Here is an 18,139-nt window from a genome sequence, read left to right on the forward strand (position 1 = left end):
ACACCCTAGTCTCACAAATCCAACATTAGATATCCTAGGTTAACGATGACCAGACCACAGTGAGGGAGCATCTGGCCAGAGACTCTCGAACAACATGTAAATCTTATTTTAATGAACAAAATGAAGAGAAGGACAGCGGTAACAAAGCAATTTCCTCACTTTTCAAACGTAACTTATGTACAGGAAAATAAAGAAAAAAACACAAGAGCCAACATGCAACACAAAAAATGTCAAAACAAATCCAAACAATTATAAAACAAGACAAAACGTTGATGTGCCGAAATTACAAGTGATCCATAAACAGTAAGATAAGGTCCAATTTTCTTTTACACATGCTAAATCTACTGCTCACAGCACAACCCTCCCATGTACCAAATAAAACCGCACCAGTCGGCCAACTAAAATAACATTTCTCTCAACTAGGTACAGCAGTAAATCTGGTGCGTGGGGCAAGAGCTTCAAAATAAAAGCGTGAGCTAAGAGTTCCAAGAGTAAATCAACAATATACACGCTGCCATGATGGATTGGGGGATGCAATTCGGCTTAAGGCCTCTAGATGGTGCTGGTGGCGGGGAGCTCGCAAAGGTCAGTCATAATGTTGTGGATCCACACATCGTTGTCTTCTTCGCTGGTGTCCACCAGGAACACTGTCAACCTCCGCTCGCTGACCTCACCCAAGCCGGCCTTGACCTCCGACCCCTCGTGCACGCTCTCCACCTGGGCCACAAGCGCACGCTTCTCCACGTGGTTCCTGAACACCATGGACGCCTCCTCAGACCACCCCCCATGGGGGACACCTGGGGGAGTAGGGGAGACGACAAGACGACGGAGCGGAGGGAGGGAAGAGGGAGGAAGAGGAGGCAACTGAGGTCAGACCGAGTGTAACGTGGTAGTGCTGGGTGCGCTTGGGCTTGTGCTGCTTTTGTTTGTTTTGCACTGATGTCTTGTTTTTTTTGTTCTCACTCCTGCACTCAATCATATCAATCACCTCCTGGAGGCGGAGCATTGTGGCTGCAGGATGCGGATTGGCTCACCTTGATTGTTGGCGCAGCCCCCTGACATAAGATTATTCATCTCAGGAGAGAAATGTAGGTGTTCCAGCAGCCAGCATACATACACACAACACAACACATGTATACATACATAACCCACCTATAATAAAACCATGAGCCCACAATACCAGAAAAAAAACAAAGCCAAGTAGGAGATGGAGGCTCACTCTCTCTCATCTGAGCACAGAAGCTGGCACACTTATACATTGTGTAATCCGCTTGTCAACTTTGCTAAAGATGTTATATTTGTTTTTACTAGTGGTGTGCAGTTTTTTTTTTTTTAATCTAGATTAATTTTGGAATTAATCGAGATTAAAATGGCAAACGGCAAAAAATCCTTTCGTTTACCTTGACAGCTGTCAATTATACTTGGCAACGGTGAATTATCAAATATAATCCACCGCCGGAAGTTGTGAAGTGCCCATGCAAGTGAACGGAGCAGTCTACAGCATTGAGAAGAGCCGTGTAATAATCCATAATAATGTAAGGTTTAGAAGTTAAATATTTGAAAGTTGTAGAATAAATTAATATCATTTATATTGGAGGTAATTTGCTAGAAATGTATTTACAATGTTTAGACAGTTGATCATTTACATATTTATGTTACACAATTATTACTTACATATTTACATGTTTACATATTTAAAGGCCCACTATGCAACAATTTTAGCCAAAATAACCTTAATTATGCAGGTTGAAAGTCGTTCTGATCGTTCTACCACCATTTCTGGGTCGTTTGGCGGGTGTTTCATTGCCCCAAGTCGCTTCTCCAAGGAAAAAGCGAATATGCAACTTGCTCTGTTGACACAATCCGGATGTGACGCAGCGGAAGTATCCAATCGCGCCTCGAAAATGTAGTCAGATTGTAGTTTCGAAAATGCTTTACGGCACAGACACACCCCCAAACATGGCACCGGCTAGATATAAACAGCCAGTTGCGAGGCAATTGTTGCATTCATCATGGATCAATCGACTGATAAGGGACCCAAGAGGCGGTGGAACGGTGGAACAAAAGAATAAAAAGAAGTTGGACCAGAAAAGAGACCAGACACGAGTGAAAGGGGAACTATGCAACTTTACCTTAATATAACAGGTTAAGAGTCATTGCGATGGTTTCTATTATACATTTATGTTCGATTGGTCGTTGTTTCGACTCCCCCTAGCGCATCTTGGCGGAAAAAGGGAACATGCAAGTTTCTGCCGGCGACCCGCCGACAACTCTCGCGGGAGTCTCGGGTCTCGCAAAGTAACGAATTGCTTTACGGCACAGACCCCCAAACACGGAACCGGCTCGATACAAACACAAGTAAGGGATTGTTACATTCATCATAGATCAGCCGACTAAAAAGAGACAGAGAAACCCAATGTCGGAGGAACAGAAGAAGAGACAAGGGAGACTGACCGACAGAGAGGCCAGACACGAGTAAACGGGCGAGCTTTTCAGGAATAGCGTGAACTGAAAGGAAATAGAAGACTGCAAATCAGATGCCGACTTGGCCGTGTTGCTTTTGAAATTGAAAGTACCCTTGGATAAAATTTGTCTTCGTGGTATTCTTGATGTTGAGTCTCTGTAAAAAAGTGTTTGCTCTACCCTTTTGTTGTGAGCCCTGTAAAAATGTGTTTTCTCGATTATTTTCTTGTGAGCCCTGTATGTTTCTAGCTTGCTTGGTTGCAACCATGGAAACACCTTTGTTTCCATGGGTGTTTTGCTGTTCGTCTGTCTCGTCCCCCAGATACAGGCTGAATACCCGAATCCAGGTTCTAGTTTATTTAGATTATTATGTTGGCCAACACTCTTACACTGAATGTTCTGTTCAACCAAAGATAAAACAATTATAATCTAGGATATAAATTCTCCCCGTCAACTATAAAAAAGGATGGATTTATTTTTATTGCAATACAAATATACCATTTTAAAAATGTATAACCTTGTCTACACTTTATGAACATCTACTTCTGACATGGCTCCACGCATTCGCCGGTTTCTTTGAAAACAAATGCACATGGCTAGCGTAGAAGTGCATGGGGAAGGGTCGTCAACGAATTGTTACGACGGTGTTGTAAAATATCTACTACGAAGCTGAAGGGGGCGCTGTGTAGAGAAAAGGATATTCTGTTGAATCTGCCTGATTCCCTCACGTTTACCTCAGTCTAAATTCTAGCTTCTGATTGGTTAGTTCAGTCACGTGATGGGTCCGAACAAGGAAGTGTTGTGAGTTGAAAAGTAAAGTAAAGTACTGCTTGAGAAAGTCATCCGACCGTCTCCCTGCTGTTTATTCTCCTAAAGAGTGATCAACCACCACATATCGAACCCTCACGTTACAATAATTCAACTCAAGTTTTTATTTTTTTATACAAGTGGTGTGTACAAAATGCGCCTATGCCCAGCTCCCAACCCAACTTTGAAAATAGATTAACGGCGATATTTTTTTTATCGGCCAATAAAAGTTTCGCGATAACGCAGCCGTTAACGCCGATGACTGCCCACCATTAGATTTTACCCTTGGATTCCAAACCATCCGACGCCGCCCTGAGGTCGGATGAAAAGGCTTAAGCTCATACAGGTATGAATTTTTGTCCTGCTCAGCCTCCATACTTTGCCTTTCAGAAGACCTTTATGCCGGCTCAGGAAACCGTAGCTGACAGCACTCGGAGCGATGAGAAAAGAGTGACTAGTTTTAGAGATCAGCGTTACTGACTTTTTCTTGGGTGGACAAATGTCCGACACTATTCCAGAATATCGGACATTTGGGATATCTTCCGGACGTTATCTACTAATAATTAAATAATCACAAAGTCCACATTTAAACGACAAACGACACAAACTAAGTTGCTTCAATAAATGCCATTTAATAAATTAGCCTAGGCAAAAAACATAGCCATTCTTGGCAAAAATGGTAAACTGGTAAAAAATAATTAATTCTATAATTGCAATTCTTGCAGGCTACTTTCGGCGCAACTTCATGGCATGGAAGTGCTCCGCTGCTCGGGAAAAGTTTAAAGGGGACATATTATACCACCAGGTGTGAGTGTGATTAGCCTTACAAGCCGTTTCGAAAATCTGCCCCATATGACATCAGTAGTGGGCGTGTCCAGCTAGATCTGCGCTGGATAGATTGTTTACTTCAGTCCACAGGGTAGGCTGGTAGACTGATCTATCCAGCACAGATCTAGGTGGACACGCCCACTAGTGATGTCATACGGGGCAGATTTTCGAAACGGCTTGTAAGGCTAATCATACTCACACCTGGTGGGATAATATGTCCCCTTTAAGTCTTTCAACCCCGGCCCAAGGCTCGATATGCGCATCAGCCTCGTCACCTTTTCCTCAGCTAGGCGGTTTCTGATAGAGGTTTTAATCCTGTTTTGGAGAGAAAAGCCTCGTTCCGCAGGAACACTGGACACAGGGATTGTACTGGTGATTTTGGCCAGCTTTGCCCAGTCGTGAAAGATTTGTGCGTTCACACCAAACGCGACGGGGCGACAAGATCCCATACAAAGAGAACGTAGAGACGCGTATCGGCCGAATTTTTCGCGAGAGAAAACCGGCGACAAGTTTTGATTTGTCGCGCCACACTTTCGCCGTGCACAGGCGAGCGTGTTCACGAGGATTTGTGCCGCGACAAATTCGCTCGAGTTGAAATATTTAACCTTTGACGCGAATTTTGCGTGATGACAGCCAATCAGCGTTCAATAGCGTGGCCACTGAGTGACATGTGTATGCATGTGCGGGTGCACTGCGCGCGTTCATGAATTTCACGTTCGTGTTTGCCTCCCTGGTGAGCTCGGCCAGGAACCGCTACTGGTTTTCATATGCTACTGATTAATTCATACATAAATGCAAACTTCTTTCTTTTTTTTCTCGGACATGTGGGCCATTTACATTTTATTATACCGGCCATGCGTGCGTGCAATCGGCCAATGTCCGGCTATAGCCGGCTAAAGTGAACACTGCTATGGACATTGTAAAAGGCGTGGGCATGTACTTGCAAACTGCTTTCAACTGAATGGTAAGAATAGCTCTCCATGCAATTCGTAGTCCAATTCGTTCCATGAGAATGCTAATTGTATTACTTCACTTCCCCCGACGCCTCGGAAAGACGAGAAATTTTGTCAAGCTTTTGCAACATTTATTACGGATGCGTTTGTCACTTTGCCGGGTGCGCCTGATTTGCGCGTGCCTATAAAAATGCTTCATGACACTGCAGCTTCAGAGTTTGTTGGAGGGTGTGTTGCCTATCGATGACCAGTCTTATACCGTAGAATGTACTTGAAATGGGTTTTGTTACCTCTCCATGAGGTTTCACTCGTTTCCAGTTGAATTACCGGTGAATTTAAGATGAGCATTCGTCCTTCTCTCCCTGTCAAAGATTTGGCATTTGTTTTTCCAAGACCTGTCTTAACGAACACTCCAGAACCTGTTTGTTCTGACGATTTGAGAGTGAATTTCCGGAGGTTTTTCACGCCAATGTTGTTACGCGAGCAGTGGCCCAAAAGGTCAGCGAGACCTGACCAGGAAGCTGATGAGGAGCTTGTTCATCTGTATGATACTTTATTGCTCGTCCTTTGCCTGTCGGTAGCGAGGAGAAATCAAATAAGTCTGCTCCACTGTCGGTGCTTCCTTGCGTTCCTAAAAAGGTTGCTTAATCGCGAGCAACTCATTCTTCAACAAATAATGATCCCTCCCTCTCGTCTCAATTTACGGACGCTGTGTCTGAGAAAGATATTGAGTCTATGCCCCAGGGTTATTTTTTTAGAGACAGGGTTTTGATGCGCAAATGGAGGCCCCTAACGGCCTCTGCAAAAGATGAGTGGCGGGTGCTCAAGCAGGCCACCCCTTGTCGAAATGATATCCTGTGCTTGGCCCATGATAATAATTTCTCCGGTCATTTAGGCATTAATAAAACGTTGGATCGCATCTTGCGTCAGTTCTTTTGGCCAGGTCTCAAAGGTGACGTTGCGAAATATTGCAAGACGTGTCATTTATGCCAAGTCACAGGCAAGCCGAACCAGCGTATTCCCCCGCTCCGTTTCAGCCGATACCCGTCATGACTGAATCGTTTGAACATGTCATTCTCGACTGCTTTGGTCCGTTGCCGCGTCAGGCAAGGAGTATTCGCTCACCGCTAAGTTCCCGTTTTCCCGAGGCTGCCGCACTCTGAACGATCACCGCCTCTGCCGTCATTAAAGGGGTAGTTCGGAATTTTGGACCTAGGGCGGACGGTCGATGTAAATGTCTGTTGATAGAAAAATGTTAGAAATAAAACCAATCTTGCATTGCATTTTGAGGGACTTGCTGTGTCTCAGCAGCAGTGTTATATTCCTGATAGTAGGCTACGTCAGCGGCAGACTGATACCTAGGTTAAATTCCGCTGCTGCTGAGAAAGTAGTCCCTCAAAATGCGATGATTCATGCGATGCAAGGTTAGCTTTATTTCTAACATTATTCTATCAACATAGACATTCACATCTATAGTCTGGCGTTATAATTGATTTACCTCGGATGTACTGTGGAGTGGATACGACTGTTTTATTAGCAAGCTAGTATTGCCCGTTACCGTGCGCTAGCCTAGCACGAGCGACCTCTGCAACTAGAAGGACTGAATGAAATGTGTTGATAACCGTCTCCAATGATTAAGAACACCAAGGCTAACTTGTGAATCAGGCCCTATATCCAGAATTCCGAACTACCCCTTTCAGGTACTCGTGGCTTTTTTCTCTACCTTTGGCCTCCCGAAAATCGTGCAAACCGATCAGGGCACTAACTTCACGTCCAAAGTGTTTAAACAAGCCATGCGACAACTGGGTATTGAACACATCACGTCTAGCTGTTATCACCTGCAGACACGAGGCGCACTCAAATGTTTCCATTTAACGTTAAAATCAATGCTTCGCACATTCTGTCTTGAGTTTAACCGCGATTGGGACGAAGTCATCCCTTTTGCCTTGTTTGCTGTGCGTGAAGTAGTACAGGAGTCGCTGGCTTTTAGCCCATCGGAAATTGTTTTGTGGCATACCGTCTTTGGTTTGTTGAAGGTGCTCAGAGAATCGATGCTGGCCGAGATCACATGGCGTTAGCCAGAAACGAATGACACAGCGTTGTGATCGTAAAGCTGTCGCTCGTGAGTTTAAACCTGGTGATAAAGTGATGGTGCTTCTCCCCATTCTCGGCTCCGCTCTTCAGCGCTACACCGGTTTATATCGTGTCGTGAAGTTAATTATGTCATAGCCACACCAGACAGGAGGAAGACATCTCGCTTGTGTCATATCAACATGCTGAAACGCAATTGTGAGAGCGATGCCGCTGTTGTAATCAACGACCCCGTTGAATGGATTGATTCAGCGGTGGCGCTGTCCAGTACAGCTAGAGCTGAAACTGCCATCGCTCTGCCTGTGACGCGTCAATCTGCGCCCTTACCTCAGCACCAACGCAGCGTGAAACTGCCGCATTGCTTCTTGGGGAGTAGGGTGTTCATTGCCCTGTTGTTGAGGTGGTTCAGGGAAGATAGAAAATTTCAGAAATCTTCTTGGATCTGAATTCTTTTTTTTCCAACATTATCTTATTCCTCTTATTAGTTCTTTTTTCTTTCGATCTGAATTTGTTTTCTGATGTTCCAGGTCTTACCTCAGCCATTACTCATGATACTGCAAATCTGACCGTAAACTCAGCGAAGAATGAATTCGGTCAAGCTAAGGTTGTGTACTTGGGAAAAGTGGTTCGTGGCGGGGAAGTGCGCCCTGTGCACTCTAAAGTTGAGGCCATTCTCAATTTTCCCGCCCCCACAACACATCGTGAGCTTAGACGTTTCCTTGGCATTGTTGGATATTACAGATCGTTCTGTAGAATTTTTTCAGTAGTAGCCACCAGTGGCGGCTGGTGGTTTGTAAAGTGAGGGAGGAAGGACTGCTCGCTTAGTTGCCATTGGCCTGCTTGCACTGTTTGTGGCGTATGGTGGCATAAGTATGTGAGACTCAAGTTGTTACAGGTTGTTTTTGGTGAACTACAAAATAGCAGGGAGGAATACTTATTTGAATTTATACAAATCCACCAGTGGCAGCATTTTACTTTGAAAGCTGGTGGGCAGCATGTCTTGGACAATAAGGGCAGAAGGGAAGGATGCAAAGCCAATTAGGCCTAAATTTTTTTTTGTTTGGTTCCGGTTTCCGACCGACCATGTCAAATTATGTGCGACCCAAATTATTTTATGAGCTTTAATAAAAAAATGTATTAAAGCTTGGACTACGAATTGCATGGAGATCTATTCTTACCATTCAGTTGAAAGCAGTTTGCAAGTACAAGCATTTTTTTGATGCAAACGTTTTGGTACAGCACCTCTTCATACTATACAAATTTTCTCGCTTTTAAATGAAAACAACCTACCTATCATTCGCTGCCACTGGAAAAAATAAAATAAATTCCCTACCTACCCATGACCTCAACTGACAACCAACAGGAACCAAACTTTTTTTTCTTTTAGGCCTTAGTCAAATCAGGCCAACTCTTGATTAGTAAAACTAAATAAAAAAAATCTGGGCCTAGCATTGGGCCTATTTTTTACCTCAAGGACTGAAGCAACTACTGATATGTGGTCAAGCAGAACGACGAGCCGTATCTTAACCTGACTGTGCATTTCCTAAATGACAACTTTGAGTTGAAAAGTCGCTGCCTGAAGACGGCATACTTTCCCACTGACCACACCGGAGAGAATATTGCGCTGGGATTGAGTGTCTGTCAAGCTGGGGTCTGAAAGAAGAGGACCAGATGTGCATCACAACCGACAATGCAGCATACCTCATCAAAGCTATGGAACTTAATCAGTGGACCAGACTTCAAAGTTTTGGACACAGGCTGCAACTTGCAATTGTTAAGTGTGTGTTTGTGTGAGTGTGTGTTTGTGTGAGTGTGTGTTTGTGAGCGAGTGTGTTTTTCTTAATTCATTCATTCATACGGATTTAATCTGATGTGTGTCCATTGTCTTCAGTATAGTCTGCATAGCTTATTTTGAAGCCCTTACAAATACCTAGTTTGAATAATTAATATTATAATAACAGATTATTTATCATCAATGGTAGATAATGAATACTGTGTTATGTGCTTTCGATAATCGATTTCCAGTAATGGCATGTAATGTTCTAATGGTTTGATGTCATGTTTGTAAATATTACTGTACATTGTGAATATCACATAAGCTTGATTTGAAGAAAATCATGAAGAAATATCTGCCAGAAAAATCGCAATTAGATCTTTCCCTGAAATCGTTCAGCCCTACTCCGCAGCCTGGCTGCGGGCTCCGCAGGGCTGTGAACCAATAAGCCAGGGCTGCCTGTGGAGCCCGGCCTCTGGCTACGTAAACGTCAATATAAGCGAACAGAGCCGTAGTTCTCGCAGTAGATGTAAGTGACCTAGGAGCTGGTGCAGTACTGATGTAGCACGGTAACGACGGCCTGAAACATCCCGTTTTAACTGCCATCAATGCGCCTACTCCACCATTGAGAAATAAGCCCTTGCATTAGTGTTAGCGCTCCAACACTTTGAGGTATACATTGGTGGTCCGGCACAGCCGGTGACTGCCTATACAGATCACAACCCATTAACCTTTCTGGATCGGATGTGCAACCACAACCAACTAATGCGTTGGTGTCTTATACTGCAAGCCTTCAATACTAATTTTAGGGATGTGAATAACTCCAATTTTTCATGGTTGAATAATCGGTGGGAGGTATGAACGAAAAATCGATTATTCGATTCGATTCGCCGACTACGCCTGATAACAAATTTTTCTGGGCGATTAATTGCCCCAGAAATTATTGCGATAAGCGATAATATTGCCATTTTTCAACTAATATAATGATAATGGCATAATAAAGCAAGTACACCCTTTCGAAGATCAATAAACTTTTATTTTTAAAGAACACTGGAACTGGAAGTCTGAATTCATTTAAAATATCCAGAATAAATTAAAACAAAAAATAAATAAAATGGATTCGGTCTATTTTAACAAAAAATGCTCAAGGGGGTTTACTCGTTGTGCCCTGTAATTATGAGCCCGAGCCCGATTAGACCAGACATTTGTTACTTATGCCTATTCTGCTAAATAAATATAATATACATAAATACATATAATGTATAGAACGCCGGTCACTATCGGGAAAATAAGCCCCGAGAGGGTGAACAGGACACCGACGCGCAGCGGAGGTGTCTTGCTTCGCCCTGAAGGGGCTTAGTTTCAATAATGGCCGTCGACGTTCTATACATTATCCCGCTTATTACACAGCTACTTGCCAAAACGAAAAAATAACTTCACATGGTGTGTCTTTTTACAATTTATTTGTTAGCAGCATTCGTAGTGTTGTTCAGCAGAGAAATAGACGTTGACGTTGCTTAGCAACCGAAGACGCTGGGAGTGACAAGTTACTACTATCGGACTACTATCTATGCAAGTGAACGGAGCATTCAACGTCATTGAGAAGACCCGTGTAATAAAGGCCTATAATATTTCTGTTTATGGAATAGATTTCTTCTCAGATTAGGCCAATAAAGCAATGATTTTAAAAAAAAGAGTGCAAATGGAAATTATTGTGGCCGGCAAAAAAATATCGCTCATTTTTATTTATCACGCTATTAATTGATTTATTGCTTATCGCGACAGGCCTAGTGCTGACATTCACAAAGGCAGCCATGGATCGTCGGCAAGAAATCACAGCATCTTAAACGCAAAAAAACAACTACCTGCTAAGTAGTTCCAGTTAAATTGTCGGTTCAGCCTTCAAAACGAAAGCTGGTAAATTTGTGCAAAATGCATTCAACTGTTATCCCAAAACACTGTTATACGCTAGTATAGACCGAATAGCAGTGGTTTTCAAACTGAGGCGCGCCTCCCCTGGGGGGCGCCAGAGCTCTTCAGCACACGTGAGAAAAAATTCAAACCAGAAAAAGGTACAGAAAAACACGCGAAGACGAAGGCGCAAAGTCAAAGTCAAAGACGCAAACTCATTGCTCCCAATCAGGTAGAGGTGAGCTAAAAAGGAGGCTAAACTGGCAGTTTACAGATTAAGATGTTCAAATGTATTTTAAATTATGTTTAGAATGTTTCAAAAAGATGTTTAAAATGTGTAAAATATGATCACAGATGTTTAAGACATGATCACAGATGTTTAAAATGTGTAAAATAATTAAAAGATCTTTCAAAACACAGGGATTTAGAAAAAACAATTGGGGGGTGGGGGGCTCAGCTGAAATTGGTTCTGAGGGGGGGCTCACTCTCTCACACTTTGAAAACCCCTGCCCTATAGTACCTGTGGTACAAAGGCTGAATCAGTCTATACTTTCAACATAGAGTACATATTTATAATTCGTCCCAGCCTTTATACCACAGATACTCTAGGGTCTATCGCATATAACCGCATTGTCTGATAGTTTAATAAATTTTTCACAATTTACCAGCTCTCGTTTTGAAGAATAATCACTGCGCTAGGGCTGTACGGTATGGACTAAAATGTATCTCACGGTATGATTTGAGGAATAGACGGTAACGGTATTAGATCACGGTATGTTAATTTTATCTTCTAATTTCGATATAAATGCCTCTGAAGGGGTAAAATACTGGAAAGGCAGCAAAACCGCATTTTTTTTTTTTTAAATCTTTTCTCAAGTTAATTCCATCTCTGAAAAACACTAATGTTTAATAGTATGGATTTGTTTCTCCACTTGCTTGCGGACCTCGCCGTATAGTTTTGGCATCTCAATTTGGCTGAAGTGTGTGCGGGCATGTAACGCGTACCTGGGATCGAGTGTTTTGACCATCTCTTTAAAGCCCTTTCTATTGACATTTTGAAAGGGAACCATGTCCTTAGACAGGTAAACAGTGACAACGTTTTTTCATCTCGTTCCACCACTGGCAAGGACTGGCTTTCAAAATGCCTGCGGAAGCAATGTCTGATTGCAGAGATGGCTTCACGCTACCGGCGTCTGTCTCGTACGTTGTGGAATGAGAGCTCGTGAAGGGACTATTGCGCAAGCACGCAGGAGCGCTTGCTGCGCACCTGCGAACTTGCGCAATAGCATACTGCCTGAGAAGGCAGTATCGCTGTCAATCTGTCCCTGGGAAAAGTAACGTGGTGCCGAATTGAAAAAGGAACTATGTTTCGTTACCATATTTTCAGTAGTTGCTTGTAACTTTACTTTTTACATGAAAAAGTAGTTAGGGAACTGTATTAACGCATTACTTTGTTACGCGTTACACACAACATTGTCTACCGGTCACACCGGTCCCGAGGTAACGTCAAAATCCATACCGTAGCGCAAATTCACACCGGTATACCTTCAGCACCGTTTATACCGTACACCCCTACACTGCGCCATTCGTTTCAATGGGAATCGCAACGGTCTATACCTTCAACATAAAGTGTACATATTTATAATTCGAAATTCGTCCCAGCCTTTATACCACAAATACTATCTATAGCATATAACCTCGTTTTCTGATTACAGTTTAATGTAACAGCTGACATCGCTAATTAACACCGCAACTGCAAATTAACCACACGAGATAACCATGGCAACCGGCCAAACAAATGTTATTTTTGCGATCATTCTGCGAGCGCATCCGCCGTGTTGATAAACAAATAATCCCCCTATAAATGAATGGTCTTAATTTATTTTTTATGGCAAGTGACCATGGTATAAGCGGGATAATGCCCTTGGACACCTGTCCAACATTAGTTCCGTCCGTTAATTCTTGTTTATTGGAATGGGAAAAATAAATTAACGGTCCAAAGGTTAAAAATCGGCTTTGACCCTCGGGAACGATGATCGAATATTCTGACCCATCCCTAATTAATATAAGGCACATTCACGGACACGAAAATGTTGTGGCAGATGCTTTCTCGCGTATAGATAGGAAGTGTAAATATATATATTTTTTTTTTCTAAATACCTTTCCCTTTCCAGTTGAACTGCGGCAGAGTAGTCAGCTGAAGTTGATGAGTATATGTCATGTATATATCATGTCATATATGTATATATTCTGAAATATGTTTGGCTGCTGGTTTAAATACTGCCTAAGTCAACCCCCCAATTTATTTCTTTAAGGGTAGGGATGTCACGCGGTAGTGCTGGGTGCGCTTGGGCTTGTGCTGCTTTGCACACTTGTACCTTTTGTAATCTGCTTGTCAACTTTTCTAAAAGATGTTACATTTGTTTTTACCCTTACTTTCTGCACGCTAAGGTAAGAGTAAGAGTAGGCAGATAGCTTCCACTGTTTTATTGGACCGCTGTCGGGCACTGGAGTTAGATAACCTGCTACTCCCAGGCAGTATGCTTTAGGGTTTTTCCTTTACAATTTTTCTTTACTGTTATGTGGTAACCACCTAGGCCATTTCTGCTGAGTTTTTTTTTCTTTGTGGCTGATACTTGTTTCACATGCGTGAAACCGTAAGATCACCGTCAACCAGTAAAACATTGTTTTCTCCCCGAAAACCTGTCATCAGTCTTTATGTTGGGTTATCCAAAGGCTGCTGATTTTATGTATATTGGACACCGTAACACCGAGACACCCACAGAAGGTCAGCATCACAGAACCATGACCCGAACATTGACCCGTCACGTTAACGTAGACACAAGGGCCCAGCGCTGCCTTATCCAACCGCTGTTAAGCTCTGGGAGGACTGAACGTCCACTACCGACCCATGGTGGGCGGATACACGTCTCTGCGTCGTGACCAGGACCCTGCTTCTGGGCAGAACCGGCTAGTTACGTTTCTAGTGCCTACATGTCCATAACTTTCATATCAAAATTCATATCTCGATATTTTCAAGCAGAATGTCAATATAAGATATATATCGATATTTGTTGAAACAATAAAATAGTTGCCGTTGCCGCGCTCCAACCGCACAGGAAGGAAATTAGACGAGGATGGAAGATGGAACACCGGGGAATTACACTATTTAGTGTTTGCTGTGGTGCTTTAGATTGCTGTGCAAGAAAAGCCAGCAATCATCCACTGTGGACGGTTTTAGTTGACTCCTCCGCTCCTGAATATCATATCCAGCACCGGAGAAGTCTCAAACGCTTGCTGCGCTGGATGCACTAAGCAGGGATAGCGAGCATAAATCTGGTAATCTGAGCAATGAACAACCGTGCTCTCCCCACCACGATAACACACCAAAAGAGTCATCTTTAGGTGTTTTGTAATGTAATGCAAGCAGTAACTTCGTCCCGATACTGCGGAGCCTCATCACTGGAATCCTCTGCGTCCGATAGTGTGTGCAGGGGCACTGCTCAGGCACTGCTCTCATCATTTTCAAATGATGTGTCACTAATAATGATTTTTTTATTTGGCCTTGACAATTGCAATCTCAAAACCCGCGACCGTCCCGTGTTGTTCAGGTGTCCGACCCGACCGCACCCGAAAAACAGTACATTATTTTTCACCCGTTTCATCCAAATTGTGTGGGTCACCCGTCAGGTACCCGCGGTAACCCATGCAGGACTCTGAAGCAGAGTGAGGAAATAGTAGGCGGGAGGCGTGGAACGGCTTTTTTGGAGCAAATGTGCTGTAATCTCAACGCAAATTAAATATATCGATGTGACGATAGTATCTCGTTCCATATCTCGTTTGAAAAAATATCGATATATTTAAAATATCGATATACCGCCCAGCCTTACTTCCTACCATACGTTAGAGTGAAATTAAAGCTCAGTATCCCAGCACCAGGTCACAGACCCAACAAGAGGAGGGGGGGGGGACTCACCGGCAAGCTGGGCGGTGACCGCCTGGAAGGGCAGCTGTCTGAACTCGGGGATCAGGGACCTCAGCTGGCTGCTGCTCACCAGCTCGTATTGGCCGTAGTCCAGCTCATACACAGACACCAGGCCGGTGGACAGAACCCCCTTCAGCAACACCCGGTGCCAGCTGGGGGAGAGAGACCCGCGTTACATACCAGCTAGAGGGAGGCCGGGGACCAGAGGTGGCGGAGGAAGGACGACTGATCAGGTCATTCCTCCACCATGCACAGAGAGGTGTAGGTGCGGTGTTGCAGGCTGACTGCAGCGGTTGTCCTACTTGCGGTCTATTTTGGCGGCGTAGACGTGCTCTTTGTGCAGCAGCGGGATGCTGGAGGAGGTCTGGCTCTGGTTGTAGTACAGCACCATCTCCCCCATCAGCACCACCAGCTTGTACAGGTCCTGCCAGGGCTGCACCACAAAGTGCCCGGGGTGACACGCGACCGGGACGAACACATCCATGTTCTGACCCGCCTGGAGGGAGAGACAGATACAGAGACTGAGATTCTATGCATTATGTCTTTGGCGTTTTTAATTAGCTTACAAGTCAAAGTCCATAAAATAATTCCATGCTAATGAAGGAACTGGACAGTGTCCATGTTTCAGAAGGGATTTGTAGTTCTGCTTCAACTGAAGGTTCCTCTATGCTTGCGTATGAGGGCCTATCGTGTTTGTTGGTGTTGTCTCTGTAACACTGATGTAACCCTATGACTTGTGTCTGTAACCTTGTCCTATGTCTGTAACCCTATATCTTATGTCTGTAACCCCCATGTCTTATGTATGTAACCCATGTCTTATGGATGTAACCCTATGTCTTATGTATGTAACCCTATGTCTTATGTATGTAACCCTATGTATTATGTATATAACTCTATGTCTTATGCATGCAACCCTATGTCTTATGCATGCAACCCTATGTCTTATGCATGCAACCCTATGTCTTATGTATGCAACACTATGTCTTATGTATGTAACCCTATGTCTTATGTATGTAACCCTATGTCTTATGTCTGTTACCGCTATGTCTTATGTATGTAACCCTATATCTGTATATATTGCCAATGAAGCCTAACTTTTGAGATCATCAATATCAACGGCTGTTCAGAACAAGCTCCACAAACCGCTTCATTAAATAGCCAGTGAACCCAAAACCATTCTTTTGCTTTAAATGTGGTCATTATTCCTACACAACGTCAACATAGTAATGTACGCCATTTTATCACTGTTACTAAATCCTAGATTTAGAAAAGGGGTAAAATACTATGTATTTGCCATACTGCCGAAAAACCCTGACGACCAAGGGGCACCGGCAGCGTGGTTTGTGTGCAGCTCTGTCTCAGCAGCGGTTGACTGCTGTTTCCGAGTGAAAGTTTAGCTTTTAGGAGATAAAACTCCACTTGTGTGTGGGCGGTGAAGCTCCGTCCAAGCAGAGATGTATTTCATGCCCCACTTCCGAGTGAGGCTTCCCTATAGTATAGCGCTACGCTGTGTAGCACATTTTATGCACAAAATCACTCCTTAAAATGCACATACACACATCTTTTTTAGTTTGTTTAGTGAATAACAATAATATGATTATATTTTAAGGCCAATTCGCCCAGTCCTAGTTCCAGTACCATTGGCTTATTTTTGTTTAGTACAACACTAAACAAAATGCGATGCCCTTTCCAGGCCAATAGAGGCCTTCAGTTGAAAGAGGTCATCCAAATAGGACGTCCATGGGTCGTTGTGACCCTGCTGAACCACCGCTCCAGTTACCTGAGGGAGCTCCACCAGGGGAGGCATCAGCAGATGATTCTTGCACACCGTGGGGAGCTTTAATGGGGCAGGTTTGGAAGGAGAGTCCCCTGCTTCAGGCCGGGCCTTGGGGAGCACAGCGCTCACAGACTGACCATTCAGAGACAACTTTTCTACCAGGGAACTGAGATCACCTGGAGGGAGACAAGAGACGGAGATAAATACAGAAATGTGCAATCACAGCAGCATGTTTTGTTATCATTGTGATGGGAACAAATATGAATGTAGCCATCGGTTACCACCATCTAGTGGTCTGAAGTAAGATTATCCTCATCACAGCATTACTATTTGCTGTGATGAGGGTGTACCTGCGTCCAGCGCCATGTAGTTGTTGTTCTCCTCCTTGCGCTGACCCAGTAGACCAGAGAGGACCAGCTGCTGGTTCAGGCTCTGGTCATCAGAACCAGAGAAAAGAGACACCTGGAACACCGCCGCACCTTCACCGCTCTGCTGCACCTCCTCCACCTGGGAATCAACACAACTCTGAACTCTGTTGCACCTTCTCCAGCTGTAACACACACACACCCACCCCCCTCTGCTGCACCTCCTCCACCTGCAACACACACACCTCTGAACTCTGCTGCACAGACACAGCCCAGAGCACTGTGGTGAGCGAGTACCTTCATGCTGCAGGGCATGTTGAGGACTGTCTGTCTTATCCAGAGGAGAGCTTCTGGACTCCAGGGACCTCCAGGGACCTCCAGATCCGCTAGAAAACAGCGCACCGCCTGGCGGAACCGTAGATGTTTACCATATAAAACCTTTATACCAGTGCTGCTGCAGGACTACGCTACAGGGAACTACAGTAGAAAGTTCTGACCTGGGCCGGGAGGACGGTGAGGTCGGTGAGGAAGGGAGGCGGGACCTCCCGGAGCTCAGTGACCTCTATGGAGGAGCTGACCCCGAGGTCAATGAAGACGACGTCCATCACCCGGCCGCCGTGAAGGTTGTAGATCTACAGACACACCCCACTGTTAACACCCTGAGGTTTTCATTTTATATTTGTATTGCCTTACGGTATTTTTGTGGTTATATTTGTACTTTAAATATAATAGAAATTTAAAGAGGCGCTGTAGGGAAAATTTAAGAGCTATAATTTGGGTAATTTGTTATAAATGGAACTGCCATCCGTCAGCAGTTAGAGAGTGAACAAAATGCTCTGTCAGAATATCTGTTAATAACTTACTGCGCACAGGGATCTACCGTCAACCATCTTGCTCACAAATAAGAGAAGAAACTCCCTTGTGTGAACATGAATTTACATTAAGGAGCACCTGTGCGAGAGCACATTTTTTCAGGAACAGCAGGATTGGTTTGCAGACTGAACTGTGGAAATGTTGTTCATCAATCTGTTTCGCTCCGTTTAGTGACCAAACTGATCACAAACTGAACCGTTCACACGACTGATCAGCACCGTGGTGCCTTACCAGTCCATTGCAGCACTAGAGACTGGTTCTTACACAAGCGTTACGCCAAAGAGTTGGAAGCTGGCGATGCACAGATATTTG

General features: G+C 44.0%; 1 protein-coding gene across 2 annotated transcripts in view; it reads right to left on the reverse strand.

Moving 5' to 3' along the window:
* Nucleotides 1-80: 80 nt before the first annotated feature.
* LOC132453955 (tudor domain-containing protein 7A-like) overlaps nucleotides 81-18,139 on the reverse strand; it is a 57,688-nt gene continuing 39,629 nt past the window's right edge. For both annotated transcript variants that reach the window (XM_060047058.1, XM_060047057.1), the window contains 7 exons: nucleotides 17,452-17,586; nucleotides 17,252-17,359; nucleotides 16,940-17,096; nucleotides 16,593-16,765; nucleotides 15,115-15,308; nucleotides 14,804-14,964; nucleotides 81-797 (listed from right to left, as the gene is read on the reverse strand). In XM_060047058.1, coding sequence (XP_059903041.1) covers nucleotides 553-797; nucleotides 14,804-14,964; nucleotides 15,115-15,308; nucleotides 16,593-16,765; nucleotides 16,940-17,096; nucleotides 17,252-17,359; nucleotides 17,452-17,586 — 1,173 coding nt within the window. In that variant the 3' untranslated portion in view covers nucleotides 81-552. The remainder of the gene's footprint in view (nucleotides 798-14,803; nucleotides 14,965-15,114; nucleotides 15,309-16,592; nucleotides 16,766-16,939; nucleotides 17,097-17,251; nucleotides 17,360-17,451; nucleotides 17,587-18,139) is intronic.

This window comes from Gadus macrocephalus, chromosome 3, assembly GCF_031168955.1.
Source record: "Gadus macrocephalus chromosome 3, ASM3116895v1".
In the NCBI taxonomy this organism is placed as follows: Eukaryota; Metazoa; Chordata; class Actinopteri; order Gadiformes; family Gadidae; genus Gadus; species Gadus macrocephalus.